General features: G+C 56.2%; 2 protein-coding genes across 2 annotated transcripts in view; one reads left to right on the top strand and one right to left on the bottom strand.

The window, feature by feature from the left end:
- Nucleotides 1-372: 372 nt before the first annotated feature.
- PSMG4 (proteasome assembly chaperone 4) lies at nt 373-5309 on the top strand. The gene is made up of 3 exons (XM_068558123.1): nt 373-614; nt 2165-2240; nt 5110-5309. Exons 1-3 carry the CDS (start codon nt 441-443, stop codon nt 5229-5231), a joined length of 372 nt encoding a protein of 123 aa, XP_068414224.1. The 5' UTR covers nt 373-440; the 3' UTR covers nt 5232-5309.
- Nucleotides 5310-8791: 3482 nt separating this feature from the next.
- Nucleotides 8792-16857, bottom strand: part of SLC22A23 (solute carrier family 22 member 23) — a 151078-nt gene continuing 143012 nt past the window's right edge. Inside the window, exon 10 of the mRNA XM_068558120.1 lies at nt 8792-10268. Within this exon, the coding sequence (XP_068414221.1) occupies nt 9911-10268 (358 nt within the window). The 3' untranslated portion in view covers nt 8792-9910. The remainder of the gene's footprint in view (nt 10269-16857) is intronic.

Below are 16857 nucleotides of genomic sequence, written 5' to 3'. Positions count from 1 at the left end.
TGCTGGGAGCAGGAGGATTTTGGAAAATCTAACCGAGCACGAGGGACGGAGGAGGCTGCTTTGAGTGCTTGCGGCACCGACTGAACAGCGCTGCCCTCTGCTGGGCGGCGCGTCTCCACCAGGTAAGACGCTCCCGCAAGTGTACACTGCAGTCCGCAAGGACGCCGGCCCGCCCCCGGCCCGCCCCCGCCCACTCCCGGGACCCGCCCACTCCCGGGACCCGCCCCTCCGGCGTCCCACCTGGGCCCCGTCCTTCCCCGGAAAGCCCCGCCCACACCGGGATCCGCCCCGCCCACTCCCGAGCCCCCGCCCCAGGCCCCGCCCCCCCTCGGGATCGAAAACGAAGGCGCGCTCGACCTCTCGGCGCTCGCCTGCTCGGGTCTGGCGGCGGCGGCGAGGCTAGACCGGGTCCGGCGCGTGCGGCGGGGCCTCCGGGCGGCATGGAGGGGCCGGGGGCTGCTGCGCGGGGGAACGTCTCCCTGCACAACTTCAGCGCGAGGCTGTGGGAGCAGCTCGTCCACTTCCACGTCATGCGGCTGACGGACTCGCTCTTCCTGTGGGTGGGGGCCACGCCGCACCTGCGCAACCTCTCCGTGGCCATGTGCACCCGCTACGTGAGTGCGGCGGGAGGGCCGTGGGTGGGGAGAGGGGCCGGGGGGGAGGGAAGGGGCAGGCGGGGAGGGGGAGGAGGGGGCTAGGGATGCGGGGGAGGGATGGGGTCCCAGAGGCCGGGCCGGCGGGGGGAGGGGCCGGACGGTGACCGAGGGCCTCAGGCGCGCGCCCCGTGCCCACCAGGGGCCCGCCGGGGAGACCGCGGATTCGGTGGCCCCCAGGGCTGTCCCGGGCCGGGGAGGGGCGCTTGGGGCTCCCCGGGACCGGGGTCGGGGAGGGCTGCGCTACCCACCCGGGGAGAGCTGCGTCCCGCCGCTCGGCTGGTCCTCCTTCTCCATCTCTGGTTGGAGTGTCAGGGCTCCCTCGTGGGACCTCTGCTGTCCGCTCACACTCGCCCTGGGGGGTGGTATCTGCCCCTGTTTTTCTTGCCGGCTCCGTGTTGACCACATTTATTTACATTTCCGGCCCAGACCTCTTTCCCGCCCTTCCCCTCCCCTCCCGTGTCTCGCTGGCGAGTGTAATAGGCATCTCTCACTCGGCGTTCCAGGCTCCGCCCCTGCTCCTCCGGCAGCCAGCCCCTCTCTGTTACAGCAGCTCCGTCCCAACCTTGGGGTCATCTTTGGATCCCCCCTCCCACGCTCCACGCGCCCAGTGTCAGTGAAGCAGTAGGCACTGCCGTCAGCAGACCCTGCAGAATCCAGCCTCTTCTCACCTGCTGCCTGGGCCAAGCCTGCATCCCTCCCCGCGGCTGAGGTCCCCTTTGCCACGTTATAGGTTTCTCAGAGCTGCTGTTGCAAAGTGCCACAGACTGGGTGGCTGAAAAACAACGGAGGCTGATTCCCTCCCAGATCTGGAGGCCAGAAGCCTGAATCAAGGTGTCAGCAGGGCTGGTTCCTCCTGGAGGCTCTGGGGGAGAAGTCGTCCCCTGTGTCTGGGCTTCTGGTGCTGCTGGCACCTTGGTGCTCCTTGCTGGCAGCCTGGTCACCCCCAGTCCTGCCGCCAGTGTCACAGGCCTTCTCCTCTGTGTGCCTCTGTCTCTTCCTTTCTTCTGAAGACACCAGTCCTACTAGATGAAGGGTCCTTCTCACCTTAAGTTACATCTCAATTACACCTGCAAAGGCCCTATTTCCAAATAAAGTCACTTGCACAGGTGCCAGGGGTTAGGACCTGGACGTACCTTTTGGAGGTCGTGGTTCAGCCTTCGGCGCTGCCTTATGGCCAGTTCTCCATGGGCTGCAGTCAGTATCGTCATTCCTCTGCTCAGACCTTCCGAAAGTCCAGAGCCTGCACTGACCTCCAGGCCCTGTCAGCTGCTGGGGCGCCCCTGCCCCTCTGTCTTTGCACCCACTCGCCCCTCTGGGCTGCTCCAGCCCTTCACCGGGCAGGCCCTGCCTGCTGCCAGGAGAGGCTGCAGAACTAGGACGGCACAGGCCCACTGCAGGGGGAGGCCAGCCTGGGACAGGAAGGGGGCCGTGGGACCCTGGGTGCTCAGGTGATCCAGGAGCGTTGGGCCTTGCAGGTGGGGCAGCACTACCCTTTGTTTTCCTTGCAGGACCCCATCCCAGTGTCCACTGCCCTCCTTGGGGATATGTCCGACACGACGTCCACCGGCCTCGCCCAGCGCTTAGGTAGGTCCTGCAGCTTAGCTGCCCGAGTGCCTGCGGGGGGGGGGGGGACCTCGTTGTTCAGCGGAGCCGGGAGGCGAGTCACGGAGGAGGAAGGCTCTGTCTGGGAGGCGGACCCCCGGTCTCTGCGGGAAGGAAGGCCTCGTACACTGGGCTCCTCGAGAGCTGACCTGGTACCAGCGCCGCTCGGGGCTTGTGCTCCCCACGGGCTCCCGTGTCGCCCTGGCTGCCGTCCAGGCCGACCGGTGACAAGTGATTTGCTCCTCCTCGTGGGAGGAGAGGGCGAGTGATGCCCACAGTGCCTAGTGGGCAGCGGCCCCAGGTAGCCTCCGGGGGTTCGGTGGGGCCCCGCGGAGCAGGAGGGACCGCCCTTCGCCCCAGGTGATGTCGCTTAGAGCTCACCCTCTGCCTGGCCTGAGGGTGGCGTGAAAGGGCGTCAAGGAGGGCCCCGAGGTTGAGGGCTCCAGCCCCCCTGCACCCCAAACACGCATCCTGTAGATGCCCAGGTGGTTCAGGTAAAGATGCCCCCAGCTCGTACCCATGACTGCCGGGTGGTCCCAGGCGCCCGAGGACTTTGACCGGCAGGGCAGCCTTGTCCCCTGTCTGGCCTTCGTGTTCACAGTGTCCCAGCCACGTGCGGAGCCCCGGGTCCCGGCTGGGGTGTGGTGATGAGGCCCGGGCCCTGATTTTGAGGAGCTTATTTTGTAGTTGTGTTGACAGTCCTGTTAGCCTGATTTCGGGGGAGTGGGGATGTGTGTGTCAGTCGCTCCGGGACGCACGCGTGTGGACAGTGCGGCCACGCGGTGGAGGCACCGCCAGTGCGTCGAGGGCCGGGGCTGTCACAGGTGGCCCACAGGTCGCACGAGACGCGGCAGAGACCTGGCGGCTGCGTCTCGGGGACGTCCACCGCGCTTGTCCTTTAGCCTGAAGCTAGAGCAGCCTGGCTAGTAAGTTATTTTGGTAACTTTTTATGAGGAAGCAATTTACAATTTACAGAAAAGCCACAGGACAGATATAAAGGATTCCTGCCTAGCCTTCGCCCGGACTCCCAGGCGCTATCATTCCTGCTCTACGTTCGAGCTGCTAGTTTTTTGTGAACCACGTGAGAGCAGGTGGAAGGCCTGATGCCCCTTTGCTTCACTGCGTATTTGCCAGCGTTTCGGGGTGACGCACCCCCAGCAGGCAGGCCCCGTGTGCCGGGCCTGGTGGAGGAGGGAGGGAGGCTGCTGGTTTGTGGAGCTGGGACCAGTGGGTCTCCCCAGTGTGGAGAGTCCGGGAGAGGAGGGCGGCGGGAGCTCGTTTGATGAGCCACGAATCAGCTGGTTATTCCAGTGAAGTGAGATGGGCTCCCGGTGTCCTTGAGATGAGGCCTGGAAGCAGTTTGTGTGCGAAAACTAGGGTTCTTTTTCTTTTTTGGGGCATTTTGTGCAAATGTTGGGGCTGTTTTTAACATTCCTTCACGTGGCTTACATCGATTTATAATCTGCATAATTTGAAACAACACAGACCAAAAAATACATTCTTTCTAACTTAACTAAAGTCAGACGTCAATGGAGGCTCCCACCTCCCTGTATCGGCAAACCCTGCAGCCCTCGGCCACCGCCCAGCAGGGACGGGCACACGTGGTGAGATGCCAGCACCCCAGGGGGACAGGCGACGCGTGTGCTGAGGCCACAGGGGACCGTTCCGCAGGGAGGTCACCTGCAGTTGAAAATGCGTTATTAACCGCCGTTGGTTGTCTGGAGGGTGCTGAGAAGAGACAGGTGCCCCGAGACAGTGTCTTGTGTGGAAGAGGTGAACGGCCTGGGGGCGCTGGGGGCTTCGGTGTGGACGGGGACCCCTTGCCCTGTGTGGCTCTGGGGGGCGGGCGGGGGGGGCTGCCAGGTGGCCCATGCAGGCGGGATGGTTCTTGGCTCGCAGAGGGGCTGGAATCAGTGGCCCCCGGGGCTGGCGACTTTCCTGCCGCTGAATGCTCGCAGGCTGAGCGGCTGGGGCTCGACTGCCCCGCTCTCCCCCGTCCCCACCTCTTTGCCTTTGCCGATGGGACTGACGTAGCCCCTGACTTCGGTGGGGGGGAGGAGGGGCTTGCACCCGCCCCCTGTGGGATGGGGCCCAGGGAGGAGCTATTTCACCGGAAGAGGAAGAGGGGACCGGTGCCGGTACCGCCTGGCTCGTCCTCGGGACCTGTCCTGCCTTCAGGTTATGGGTGTGCAACCGCGCGTGCTTTTGGCGGTTGGAGCAGCTCACGTCAGCCGTGAACGGTGCCGTAGAAAGGAACTAAAACGCGTCTCTCGCATCACGTTGAGCAATCGTACGTGTGCGCCTGCACGTGCGTATGTGTAGGAACGCCGGCTCCCCTCTGTGGGCGGGGGGAGTTGCCGGAGGGGGCGGTGCTGAAGTATAGACAGATTTTTTGGGTCGTGCCCCGCTGCTCGCGGGATCTTAGTTCCTCGTCCAGGGATTGAGCCCAGGCCCTCGGCGGTGGAGGCGTGGAGTCCTAACCACTGGACCGCCAGGGAAGTCCCAGGACCTTAGTGCTTTAAATACTTGCACATTATCTGCGCTTTTTAAAAAGCAGCACAACCAGCCAGCCTCGTGTGCAGAGCGGTGGGTCTCAGACGGTGGAGTCCGAGAACAGACTCGGTGGGTCTGGGCGGGGCCGAGGGTCTGCATCTCTCACGCGGTCCCGGCGCCGTGGCCATGGGGACCGGGCCTTCAGAACCGCTGTTCAGTGCCTGTAGTCTGGTGTGCAGCAGCTGTCCGTGACGCCACAGGTGTCAGAGCTCGCTTCTCTCCCTGGAAGCCCGCCTTCCTCTTCCAGGCCTTTCCCCGCAGTGGGTCGCACGCGTCTGTGTGCTTTCTCTCGTTTCAGCCAGGAAGACCAGCAAACAGGTGTTTGTCAGCTATAACCTTCCAAACACCGACAGCAGCTTCACGTTGCTGGTAGAAAACAGGATCAAGGAGGAAATGGAGGCCTTTCCCGAGAAGTTCTAGCCGAGGCGGCAGCAAGGACGCGGATGCGCGCGCCCGGACGGACGTCTGAATAAACGCGTGGGGTCTCGCCAGCCGTCAGCAGGGTCACGCGTGACGTTTGTTTCTAAAGGGTCGGTCTTCCCGCCGTCACTGGAGTTGGGCCCCAGGGGTGCACCTGCAGGAGGAGGCAGGCGAAGGGCAGGGAAGGTTCCTCGCGGTCCTGGGGGGAGGGGTTCGGGGCCGTTGTGGGACGGAGGGGCTGCTCTCCATCCCTGGAGGGGAAATCAGTCACGACTCCGTCTGGCCCGAGGCCCGAGGTCTGTGAGGTCCTTCTGTCGTGTGTCCCCGCGTCCCGCCGCTCCCCGAGTCTCACTTCTCTGGGCCCCATTTCCTCACTTGTGAAGTGGGACGGTCTCACCTGGCTGGGTTATTGCTGGAAATGCTTCGCAAACCCTGGTGCTGTGGCCCCGAGGACCTGGGTCACGGTTTTACCCTCTTTGTTGAACGGATCCGAGTGTGTCAGCCCCTCCCTGGGCTTCCTGCTACCCTGTCTGTCCTTCCGTCCCCTCTTTCCTCCGGGTCCCAGGCCCCTGCTGCGTCGTCTTAATCCTTGGCCTTTTCCTGCCGCTTCAGGTGGAGGAGTCCAGTCTTTCTGGAACGTGTGCTCCTTTCCAGAAGCCGGTGTTTCTCAGGTCAGTGGCTCTTAACTTGACTTCCAAGGTCGAATTGCTGGCAGAGCTTTTACAGGTTCCCCTCCGCAGACTCAGGCGGCCGGAGGCCCAGGTTTTGTGGGGTTGGAAAGCCCCCCATGTGCTTCTCGGTGCAGGCAAGGCCGAGGACTACAGGCAAAGGACTCTCTGAGCTTTGGGGTCCACGTGGACCCCTTCTGTCATGAGAGGCGGACGGTTTCGGGCCCTGTGACACGGTTCACGCGATGGGTGGCAAGTCCCGTGTTGAGCCCGTGCAGGCAGCCAGAGCGGTGACACTTTGGCCGGGACGGAAAGGCCCTTCCGGGGACCAGGTCTGGGGCTCAGGACGCTAACCTGCAAGGCCCTGGCCGGTCGTGGTTTGGAAGCACAGCGGGCACCTTTCTAGGAAGAGCAAGTAACGCAAAATCAGGGCTATGGAGAGGAGAGTTTGGTATAAATACTTTATTAAAGAAATATTGCTTTCTTGTTAAAAAATACTACATTAAAGAGAGCTCTGGGTTCTCAGTCTCTCCTGACCGAATCACAGTGTCAGAATCGTTTCCTGTCTAGGAACCTTCAGGCCACGGATTAGATTAGCAGGACATCCACACACAAGAGAAAAGAACTCTGAAATCTGCTGTTGCCCCCCATTTCTCGGGGTCTACGAACGGCAGTTGGATGTTTCCTCTGCCTCTGCCCGCCTTTACGACGGGGAATCTGCAGGCAGAGAAGCCACCCGCGGTCCCCCGGGGGCAGAGCCGAGGCTGGGTTTACACAGGCGCTGAAGTAGGGACATAGCGAGACCTGAATCAACAGAGTTTATTACTCGTAGCCAGTGGTCATGAAATGCCCTTCACTGGATACTGTCAGATGAGGTAGGGAAGACATTCCAGAGGAAGTTTGTTAATGGGGCAACATTTTTATTTCTGTACGTTTACATACAAATCTCCCCCCGGGGTACAACAGCTGTGACGTCATGCAGACAGGACCGTGGGAGGGCAGGGCAGGACTGGGAGCGGGTTTGTGCCGGGAGCGGGTTTGTGCCGGGAGCGGGCACCTCCAGGCGTCCCGTCCGTCCGCGGGCCACACGGTTCTCACGCTGAAACCTCCGGCCCGGGGCTGCTGGGCCACCAGGGCACCCCCAGCGGCACGCAGGCCGCACCGCGTCCCCAGCACCCCGCGGCCCAGGGGCTTGTCCTTCGGCGGCACCTCGGCCGCCCTTGTGCGGCGCCAGGAAGTGCTATTTGCGGGCAGTACTTCCTCTGGGCGGTTTCCTTCTCCTGCTGTTCTGCGGCCGGACCAGCTTGCCAGCCCCCTGCCCCTAGTCGCAAGTGGTCATAACAGTCTTTCAGAAAACGCAACATTTAAAACGTTTACTCTGTGTCTTGGGTGCTAGTAGGCAGGGTATCGGATGCGTTGTTACCGACTTCCAGACAGGAACCGAAGGCAGGAGGGTCATGTTTGTGCCCGACTCGCTGGAAGGGGCTCCCGGCTCCCGGCTGGCTGGGACGGGGGGTGCGGCGTGATGCCGGAGGACGAGCTGGACCTTCCCGGGCGGCGGGCTGGGGGAGCCGGGCGGCGGACGTGCAGTGGCAGGCGCCTGAGAAGCGTCTCTCCACTCAGCACGGAGGGACCTGGGCCGAGGGGTCCACGCGTGACCACGGGGGTCTCACGGAGCAAGGCAGGACCGGCCCCGGCTGGGCTTGGGGCTGCCTCGCCCACGTGGTGTGGGGTCTCACGGGGCTCAGCCCACAGGAAGCTTTTCTGCTTTGGCCACACTCACAGCTGTCCCTCAGGGACCAGCCTGACCCGGGGCCGCGGGGGAGCCGGGAACCTCCCCTCCCTCACACCTGCCGCGACATCCCCTCCCTCACACCTGCCGGACTTTGGTCCTGGGAGCCCCGCCCTCGCAGCCAGCTTCTCTCCTAGTCCACGAGCTGGCCTGACCGCTGCGGACACGGTGCTGGGCTCCGTGGGACCAGCGTCTACTGTTGTCACTTAAGATGCACCTCTGAACGGGGGTCTGGGAGTGCTGTGCCCACCTTCCTGGAGGTGCCGGCCGCCCCCTGCGGCTTGAGCACGACCCCTAAAGGTCTACACGGCCAGCGGGAGGGCATGCACGGCCGGGGGTCCGGCGAGCAGCCTGGCTGCATGGTGCCCTGGCGCTGGGGTGGTGGGTGCAGACACACCTGGCAGGTGTGGCCCAGGGACCCCGCTGGCCCCGCGCCGCACGTCCCGCCCTGGACCGGGGGCCCTGCGGCCGGCACGCTGAGAGAGGCTGAGGTACTTCCCAGGTTTGGCACTCGAGCTGCACAGGTGTGAAGAAAGGCCTTGTAGATTAAGGTGAATGCGGACGGACGCTGAAACACAGGACAGACGTGACTCAAGACACCAGGCAGGGCCCCGAGCAGCTGGGCTGGGGCTCCTGGCTCCGTGCGGTTCAGTTGCTGGCGCCATGCAGGCCTGCGGGTCTGCTCGCCTCCTCACGACGTTCTCACCGAGCCGGCGGCGCCTCCCCGTGGCCGCCAGCTTGTAGGGGCGCCGTGGGGGGTGGTAGGACAGACTGGAGGGGACGGGAGGCGAGCGGGGACGCCTGGGCCTCGGGGTCCGAGCCGCCGTGGGCTGGGAGTCCCCTCGCTGCTTCCCACGGATCCGGGGCCACGCCTTCCCTGGAAGAAGAGCCCACGGCAGAGGCACCGTGGGGAGGTGGACCCTTCCAGGAAGAACCCAGGCTGTCCCGGCGCTGCCACAAGGCAGTGCCTGCCTGGCCAGCGAGGGCTGTTTCTCAGCATCTCCCGTGTTTCCTGTGAAACGGCTCCAGACAGGTGCAGAGAGCCTGACCTGGAAAGGCAGGGAGACGAAGTGAGGAACACGACGAAAACCCTCGGACACCGGGGACGGGGTGGGGCTCGAGCTTTGGTGAGTTATTGCTTCTCTCAGTTGGTCTTGACGCTCTCGGAGGCTGTGGTCAGCCGGGCTCCCCGGTGAGGGGCCCGCTCCTCGCCCCAGGCCCAGCTCCGTGCTGATGGAAGCAGAGGGCACGGGGCCATCCCCCGCAGGCTCTGGGGTCTCCGCCGGCGGCCAGCGGAGCCGAGGCCTCCAAGCTGGTGATTTCTGCGCGGTGTGTGCTCGGGACGCGGCTGACGGGCCGTATTTGCGGGAGCACCCCTCCCTCCTGGGGGGCTGCCTTAGTTGCCTGTTTAGTTATTTTCCTATTGGTTTTAGTTGAGGAAGTAGCCGTGTGTTCAAGTCGTGCTGGCAGAAAAGCTGACTGCAAGAGGGGACTTTTCTGCTGGAGCTGAACCGGGAGGGGAGGGGTGATACAGTAACTTGTCTCCGACTCGCTGCGTCTGCTGCTCGGGAGCTGAGCTGGGCAGACCTGCTTGGAAGAGCGCGGCAATGCCACCACTAATTAGGATTTCTGGTGAAATGGTTAAGCTTTTCCCCCAAAGAGCTTCCAGCATCAAGTATAAAAGGCTGATCTTGCAGGAAAGACTAAGCTGGTTTTAATGATACTGTGAGCTGCTTTCCCCCAGCACATGGAGTAGAAGCTCTTACCTTACAGAAAAAACCTTTAGAAACCATACAGACTCTAGCAAAACCCTAACCATTGACACTTCAGTCTGAATAAAGCGCAGCTGTGGGAGTGCTCCAGACACGGTGGCTGGTCAGTCTCTGCGCGCGGCCTCGGGGACAGCTGGCTCTGAGGGCGCAGCCGACCTCCCGGGGAGCCTGGGCTGCGCGGTCCTTACGGCGTGTCCTCGGCCACCGCGTCCCTCTTCCCGAGGAGGTGGCTCCATTTCGAGATCCGTGAAGGGAAGGGAATAAAGTGCTTCTTGTAAAAATGACCAAAATAAATACAAACGTTTAATGGCAGAGAGGAAAGTCTTTGAAGGGTCGTTTGCAAAGTCTGCTTCCTCAGACATGGGCTCCTCGGGGGTCCCCACGCCGGCCTCAGCAGAGTGGGCCCGCCCGTGGCCACGCTCAGCCCGGTCCGCCCCCAGGGCCCCGCTACATGGGCCGCCCGCCGTTGGCCGTGGTGCCATCCGGCAGCCCATCACCTGCGGCGGCCGCGTCGTGCAGCCCCGAGTAGTCCTTGAGCTCGGCGTTGGTGAGCAGGAGCGGCTGCTCCCCTCGCCTGGGTGGCAGCAGGGGCTGGCGCGTGTAGTGCTCGCCGTCGGGGATGCTCTCGGGCAGGTTCTGGTCCCGGCTCTCGGGAAGCAGCAGGAGGCAGATGATGCAGATGAGCGTGCAGCAGGCGAAGATGATGTGGTGCAGGAAGTAGCCCTTCTGGTTGTGCAGCTCGATGATGGGCGCCGTCAGCATGCCGAAGCCCGCACTGGCCAGCACCAGCCCCAGGCCGCCGCACCTGCGGGGAGCGCACAGGTCGGCAGCGGGTCGGACCCACAGGCACGGGGCCCCAGCACCAGCGCACGGCCGGCTCCCCCCAACCCCCTTCACCTCCTGCATCTGCTGCCACCGCTATTCAGTGAACGCTTTCCTCGCCAGCCCAGAACTTCTTACTTCATTTAGTTTGAAAGGTGACTGTAATGAATACCACCGTAAGGGGACAACCGGCCTCACTCGCCGTGAATAACATAACATTTTGTTTCTCAACCCTGTATCAATTTACGCTGTTTTTCCGAGGCTCGCTCTTCATTTAGAAGCGGGGAGGGCGGCCGGGGGTTAAAAGAAGGCATTAAGGACACGTCGACAGGAGAGCTGCCGAGGTGGTGGAGCCGAAAGACCCCCCCAGCTCGCCTCTTCCCATGGGCACGCCGGGCTCACAGTTGCGCGCAGAGCAACCATCGACGAAAAGGACCAGAGCCTGCCAGGAAAGATCTACAACTGAAGACATAAAGCAGGAGCCACAATGAGACGGGCAGGAGGAGCAGACGTGCGAGATGAGCAAGGCTCATGACCCCCACCGGGTGGGCGACCCACACACTGGAGAGCGATTACATCGCGGAGGTTCTCCCACGGGAGACAGTTCTGAGCCGCACGTCGGGCTCTGTAGCCTGCGGGTCCTGTACCAGGAAAATGGGCCCCCAGGGCGTGTGGCTTTGAAGGCCGGGGATGGGGGGCTTTCAGGGGTCCCAGAGGACTGGGGGAAACAGAGACTCCACTGTTACAGGGAGTACACAAAGTCCCACGTGCACTGGGACCAAGGGCAGAGCAGTAACTTGATACGAGCCTGGGCCAGACATACCTGCTGGACTTGGAGAGTCTCTCGGACAGGCAAGGGGGCAGCTGCAGCTCACCCTGGGGACATGGATGCTGGTGGCAGACATACTTGGGAGCTTTCTACCACGGGGACACTGGTGCTGGCGGCCACCGTCTTGGCTCATGAGCTCCAAGACCTGGTACCACCCAACCACTTGTAGGTGCCAGTGCTGGGATGCCTTGAGCCAACCAGCAGGGTGGGAACACAGCCCCACCCCTTGGTGGACAGGCTGCTTAGAGACTTCCTAAGCACACAGCCGCCTCTGGACATGGCCCTGCCCACCAGAGGGCCAAGGTTCAGCTCCACCCACCAGCTGACAGGCGCCGGCCTCTGCTGCGAGGAAGCCTGCACGAGCCTCTAGACCAGTCTCGCCCACCACGGGGCAGAAACCGGAAGCAAGAAAACCACAATCCTGTAGCTTGCAGACCTCGGCTGCTCGCAGCAGGCCAATGCAAGCTTCTGGGCACCTCAGACCCCATACCCAACTGTGTTAGGAACTGGCCCCAGCCACCGGCGATCCTACAGCAGCTCTGAGATCCCTGGGCCCTGCAGCCAGACTCCAGGACCCAGCTCTGCCTGCCAGCAGTCTGGCACTAACCCCAGGACCTGGCTTCACCCACCAGTAGGGGGTCAACAGCTCCAGAGTCGCCTGGACCCTGACTTCACCCATCAGTGACCCGGCACTAGCCCCAGGGCCCCCGGGGAGTCTGCAGTCAGCCGCCTCCTGACCAGGCCCCACGAACCAGTGGCCTCCACACAAGGCAGAGCTTGGCAGTCAACCAGACCGGGTGCCAACTAAGCCCACCAGACCACCCACATAGTCAGCCCTCCAAAACAGAAGGAACCACGCAGCCCTCATGGGGGCACCCCTAGAGCGTACAGCTTGGGTGATGAGGGGGAGTGTGCTGCTGGGATGCATAAGATGTCTCCTACAGAGGGCCACTTCTCTGAGGTCGAGAAACATGACCCACCACATACGTAATATACAAATAGCAACTCAGACAAGATGAGGTGGCAGAGGAACATGCTGCAGATGAAGGAACAAAATAAAACCCCAGGAGAACAACTAAGTGAAGTGGAGATAGTCTGCCCAAGAAAGAGTCCAGAATAATGATCGTAAAGATGATCAAAGAACTCGGGAGAAGGATGGATGCACAGAGCGAGGAGTTAAAAGCTTTTAACAAAGAGTCAGAAAATATAAAGAACAACCAGACAGAGATGAAGACTACAGTAATTGAAATGAAGGAGTCAACAGTAGACTAAGTGATACAGAGGCATGGATCACTGAGCTGGAGGACAGGGTAGTGGGAGTCACTGCTACTGCTGAACAGAAGAAAGAATGAAGAAGTGAGGGCAGTGTAAGAGACCTCTGGGACAACACCAAGTGCACTTAATATTTGCATTATAGGGGTCCCAGAAGGAGGAGAGAGAGAAAGGGGCACAGAACATATTTGAAGACATAACCACTGAAGACTTATTTAACCTGGGAAAGGAAACAGACATCAAGGTCCAGGAAGCACAGAGAGTCCCAAACAGGATCAACCCAAAGAGGACCACACCAAGACACACTGCAATTGAAATACCAAGAAATAAAAATAGAATATTAAAAGCAGCAAGAGAAAAGCAACAAATAACATACAAGGGAACTCCCATAAGGCTATCAGCTGGTTTTTCCAGTGGAAACTGCAGGCCAGAAGGGAATGGCATGGTATATTTTAAATGATGAAGGGACAAAAGCTACAACCAAGAATACTCTACCCAGCAAGGCTCTTGTTCAGATTTGATGGAGAGATCAAAGCTTTACAGACAAGCAAAAACTTAAGAGTTCAGCACCACCAAACCAGCTTTACAACATATGTTAAAGGGACTTCTCTAGAAGAAAAATAAACGGCTACAACTAGAAACAAGAAAACTATGAAATGAAAAAACTACGTGGTAAGGGCAAACGTATAGTAAAGGTAGGAAGTCATCCACAAACAAAGCTAGTAGGGGGGGTTAAAAGACAGAAGTAGTAAAATCATCTATATCCACAATAAGCAGTTAAGGGATGCACAAAACAATTAGATGTAAAACATGATGTCAAAAACAGTCATCGTGAGGGGAGAAGAGTACAGATGCAGGGTTTTCTTTGTTTTGTTTTTGTTTGTTTTTTAAAAATTTATTTTATTTATTTTTGGCTGCATTGGGTCTTCGTTGCTGCACACGGGCTTTCTCTAGTTGCAGCGAGCGGGGGCTATTCTTCGTTGCAGTGCATGGGCTCATTGTGGTGGCTTCTCTTGTTGCGGAGCACGGGCCCTAGGCTTGCGGGCTCAGTAGTTGTGGCGCAAGGGCTTAGTTGCTCCGCGGCATGTGGGATCTTCCTGGACCAGGGCTCAAACCCGTGTCCCCTGCGTTGGCAGGCGGATTCCCAACCACTGTGCCACCAGGGAAGTCCCAAATGCAGAGTTTTGTTTTGTTTTTTTTTAATTAAATTTATTTATTTATTTATTTGTTTCATTTTTGGCTGTGTTGGGTCTTCGTTTCTGTGTGAGGGCTTTCTCTTCTTGCAGCAAGTGGGGTCCACTCTTCATTGCAGTGCGCGGGCCTCTCAATATCGCAGCCTCTCTTGTTGCGGAGCACAGGCTCCAGACGCGCAGGCTCAGTAGTTGTGGCTCACGGGCCTAGTTGCTCCGTGGCATGTGGGATATTCCTAGACCAGGGCTCGAACCCGTGTCCCCTGCATTGGCAGGCAGATTCTCAACCACTGCGCCACCAGGGAAGCCCCAGAGTTTTAAAAGTACACTTGAAATTAAGAGATCAACACCTTGAAACGGTCACATGTATATGTAGACTGCTATATGAAAACCTCATGGCAACCACGAGTCAAAAATCTGTACTAGATACACCCATAAAAAAGAAAAAGGAATCCAAACGTAACACTAAAGATAGTCATCAGATCACAAGAGAAGAAAACAAAAGAAGAAAGGGGGGGATAAAGACCTCCAAAAACAAATCCAAAACAATGAACAAAATGGCAGTCGGAACATACATACTGATAATTACCTTGAGTGTAAATGGACTAAGTGCTCCAACCAAAAGACACAGGCTCGCTGAATGGATACAAAAACAAGACCCGTATATATGCTGTCTACAAGAGACCCACTTCAGACCTAGGGACACACACAGACTGAAAGTGAGGAGATTGAAAAGGTATTCCATGCAAATGGACATCAAAAGAAAGCTGGAGTAGCAATACTCATATCAGACAAAACAGACTTTAAAATAAAGACTATTACAAGAGACAAAGGAGAATACCACATTATGGATAAAATGATCCAAAAAGAAGATATAACCATTGTAAATATATATGCACCCAACACAGGAGCACCTCAGTATATAAGGCAAATGTTAACAGACATAAAGGAAGAAATTGACAGTAACACAATAGGGGACTTCAACAGCCCGCTCACATCAATGGACAGATCATCCAGACAGAAAATCAATAAGAAAACACTGACCCTCAATGACACACGAGACCAGATGCACTTAAGTGATATATATAAAGAGAGCATTCCATCTGAAAGCAGCAGAACGCACATTCTTTCCAAATGCATGTGGAACATTGTCCAGGACAGATCACATGCTAGGCCATAAAACAAGCCTCAGGAAATTTAATAAAATTGAAATCATATCCGGCAGCTTTTCTGACCACAAAACTATGATACTAGAAATCAACTACAAGAAAAGAACTGCAGAAAACACAAGCACATGGAGGCTAAACAATATGCAACTAAACAACCAATGGATCGCTGAAGAAATTAAAGAGGAAACAAAAAAATACCTAGACACAAATAAAAATGAAAACAGAACAATTCAAAACCTATGGGACACAGCAAAAGCAGTTCTAAGAGGTAAGTTTACAGTGATACAAGCTTACCTCAGGAAATAAGAAAAATTTCAAATGAACAACCTAACCGTACTCCTAAAGGAACTAGAGAAAGAACAAACAAAACCCGAAGTTAGTAGAAGGAACGAAATCATAAAAATCAGAGCAGAAATAAACGAAATAGACTAAAAAAACAATAGAAAAGATCAACGAAACTAAAAGCTGGTTCTTTGAAAAGATAAACAAAATTGATAAACCTTTAGCTAGACTCATCAAGAAAAAAAGGGAGAGGGCCCAAATCAATAAAATCATAAATGATAAAGAAGTTTCAGCCAACACCACAGACATACAAAGGACCATAAGAGACTGCTGTGAACAACTATATGCCAATAATAATAGTCAACCTAGAAGAAATGGGCAAATTCTTAGGTACAATCTCCCAAGACTGAACCAGGAAGAAATAGAAAATATGAACAGATCAATTACCAGTAATGAAACTGAATCAGTAATTTAAAAACTCCCAAAACACAAAAAAGTGCAGGACTAGATGGCTTCACAGGTGATTTCTACCAAACATTTAGAGAAGAGCTAACCCCCATCCTCCTCAAACTATTCCAAAAAAAATTGCAGAGGAAGGAACACTTCCAAATTCATTCTATGAGGCCACCATCACCCTGATACCAAAACCAGACAAAAATATCACAAAGTTATAGGCCGCTGATTAACATAGATGCAAAAATCCTCAACAAAACATTAACAAACCAAATCCAACAATACATTAAAAGGATCATACACCACAATCAAGTGGGATTTATCCCAGGGATGCAAGGGTTTTTCAATATCTGCAAGTCAGTGTGATACACCACACTGACAAACTGAAGAATAAAAACCATATGATTATCTCCATAGATGCAGAAAAAGCTTTTGACAAAACTCAACACCGATTTATGATAAAAACTCTCCAGAAAGTGGGCACAGAGGGAACATACCTCAACATAGTAAAGGCCATATATGACACACCCACAGCTAGCATCATACACAACAATGAAAAGCTGAAAGCATTCCTGTAAGATCAGGAACAAGACAAAGATACCCAGTCTTGCCACTTTTATTCAATATAGTTTTGGAAATCCTAGCCACAGCACTCAGAGAAGAAAAAGAAATAAAAAGAATCCAAATTGGAAAGGAAGAAGTAAAAACTGTCACTGTTTGTGGATGACATGATACTATAAATATATATAGAAAATCCTAAAGATGTCACTAGAAAACTATGGAGCTCATCAATGAATTTGGTAAAGTTGCAAGATATATAATATACAGAAATCTGTTGCATTTCTATACATTAACAATGAACTATCAGAAAGAGAAATTAAGGAAACAATCTCATATACCATTGCAACAAAGAGAATAAAATACTTAGGAATAAACCTACTCAGAAAACTAAGTCACTGATGAAAGAAATTGAAAACGACAAAAAGGGACGGAAAGATATATCGTGTTCTTGGATTGGGAGAATTAATTATTGTCAAAATGACCATACTATCCAAGACAATCTACAGATTCAATGCAATGCCTATCAAAATACCCATGACATTTTTCACAGAACTAGAACAAATAGTTTAAAAATTTTAATGGAAACGCAGGAGACCCTAAATAGCCAAAACAATCTTGAGGAAGAAGAACAGAGCTGGAAGAACCACACTCCCTGACTTCAGACTATACTACAAGGCTACAGTAATCAAAACAGTATGGTACTGGCACAAAAACAGACACATAGATCAGTGAAACAGAATAGAGGGCCCAGAAATAAACCCACGCTCTTATGGTCAATTAATCTATGACAAACGAGCCAAGAATGTACAATGGAGA

This window comes from Eschrichtius robustus, chromosome 12, assembly GCF_028021215.1.
Source record: "Eschrichtius robustus isolate mEscRob2 chromosome 12, mEscRob2.pri, whole genome shotgun sequence".
Taxonomy (NCBI): Eukaryota; Metazoa; Chordata; class Mammalia; order Artiodactyla; family Eschrichtiidae; genus Eschrichtius; species Eschrichtius robustus.
This window is presented reverse-complemented; position numbering and strand designations above follow the sequence as displayed.

Coding starts and splice junctions, on each gene's coding strand:
- PSMG4 (XM_068558123.1), top strand. CDS start 441: ATGGAGGGGCCGGGGGCTGCTGCGCGGGGGAACGTCTCCCTGCACAAC. Junction 615..2,164: donor TGGCCATGTGCACCCGCTAC/GTGAGTGCGGCG, acceptor TTTTCCTTGCAG/GACCCCATCCCAGTGTCCAC. Junction 2,241..5,109: donor CGGCCTCGCCCAGCGCTTAG/GTAGGTCCTGCA, acceptor CTCTCGTTTCAG/CCAGGAAGACCAGCAAACAG.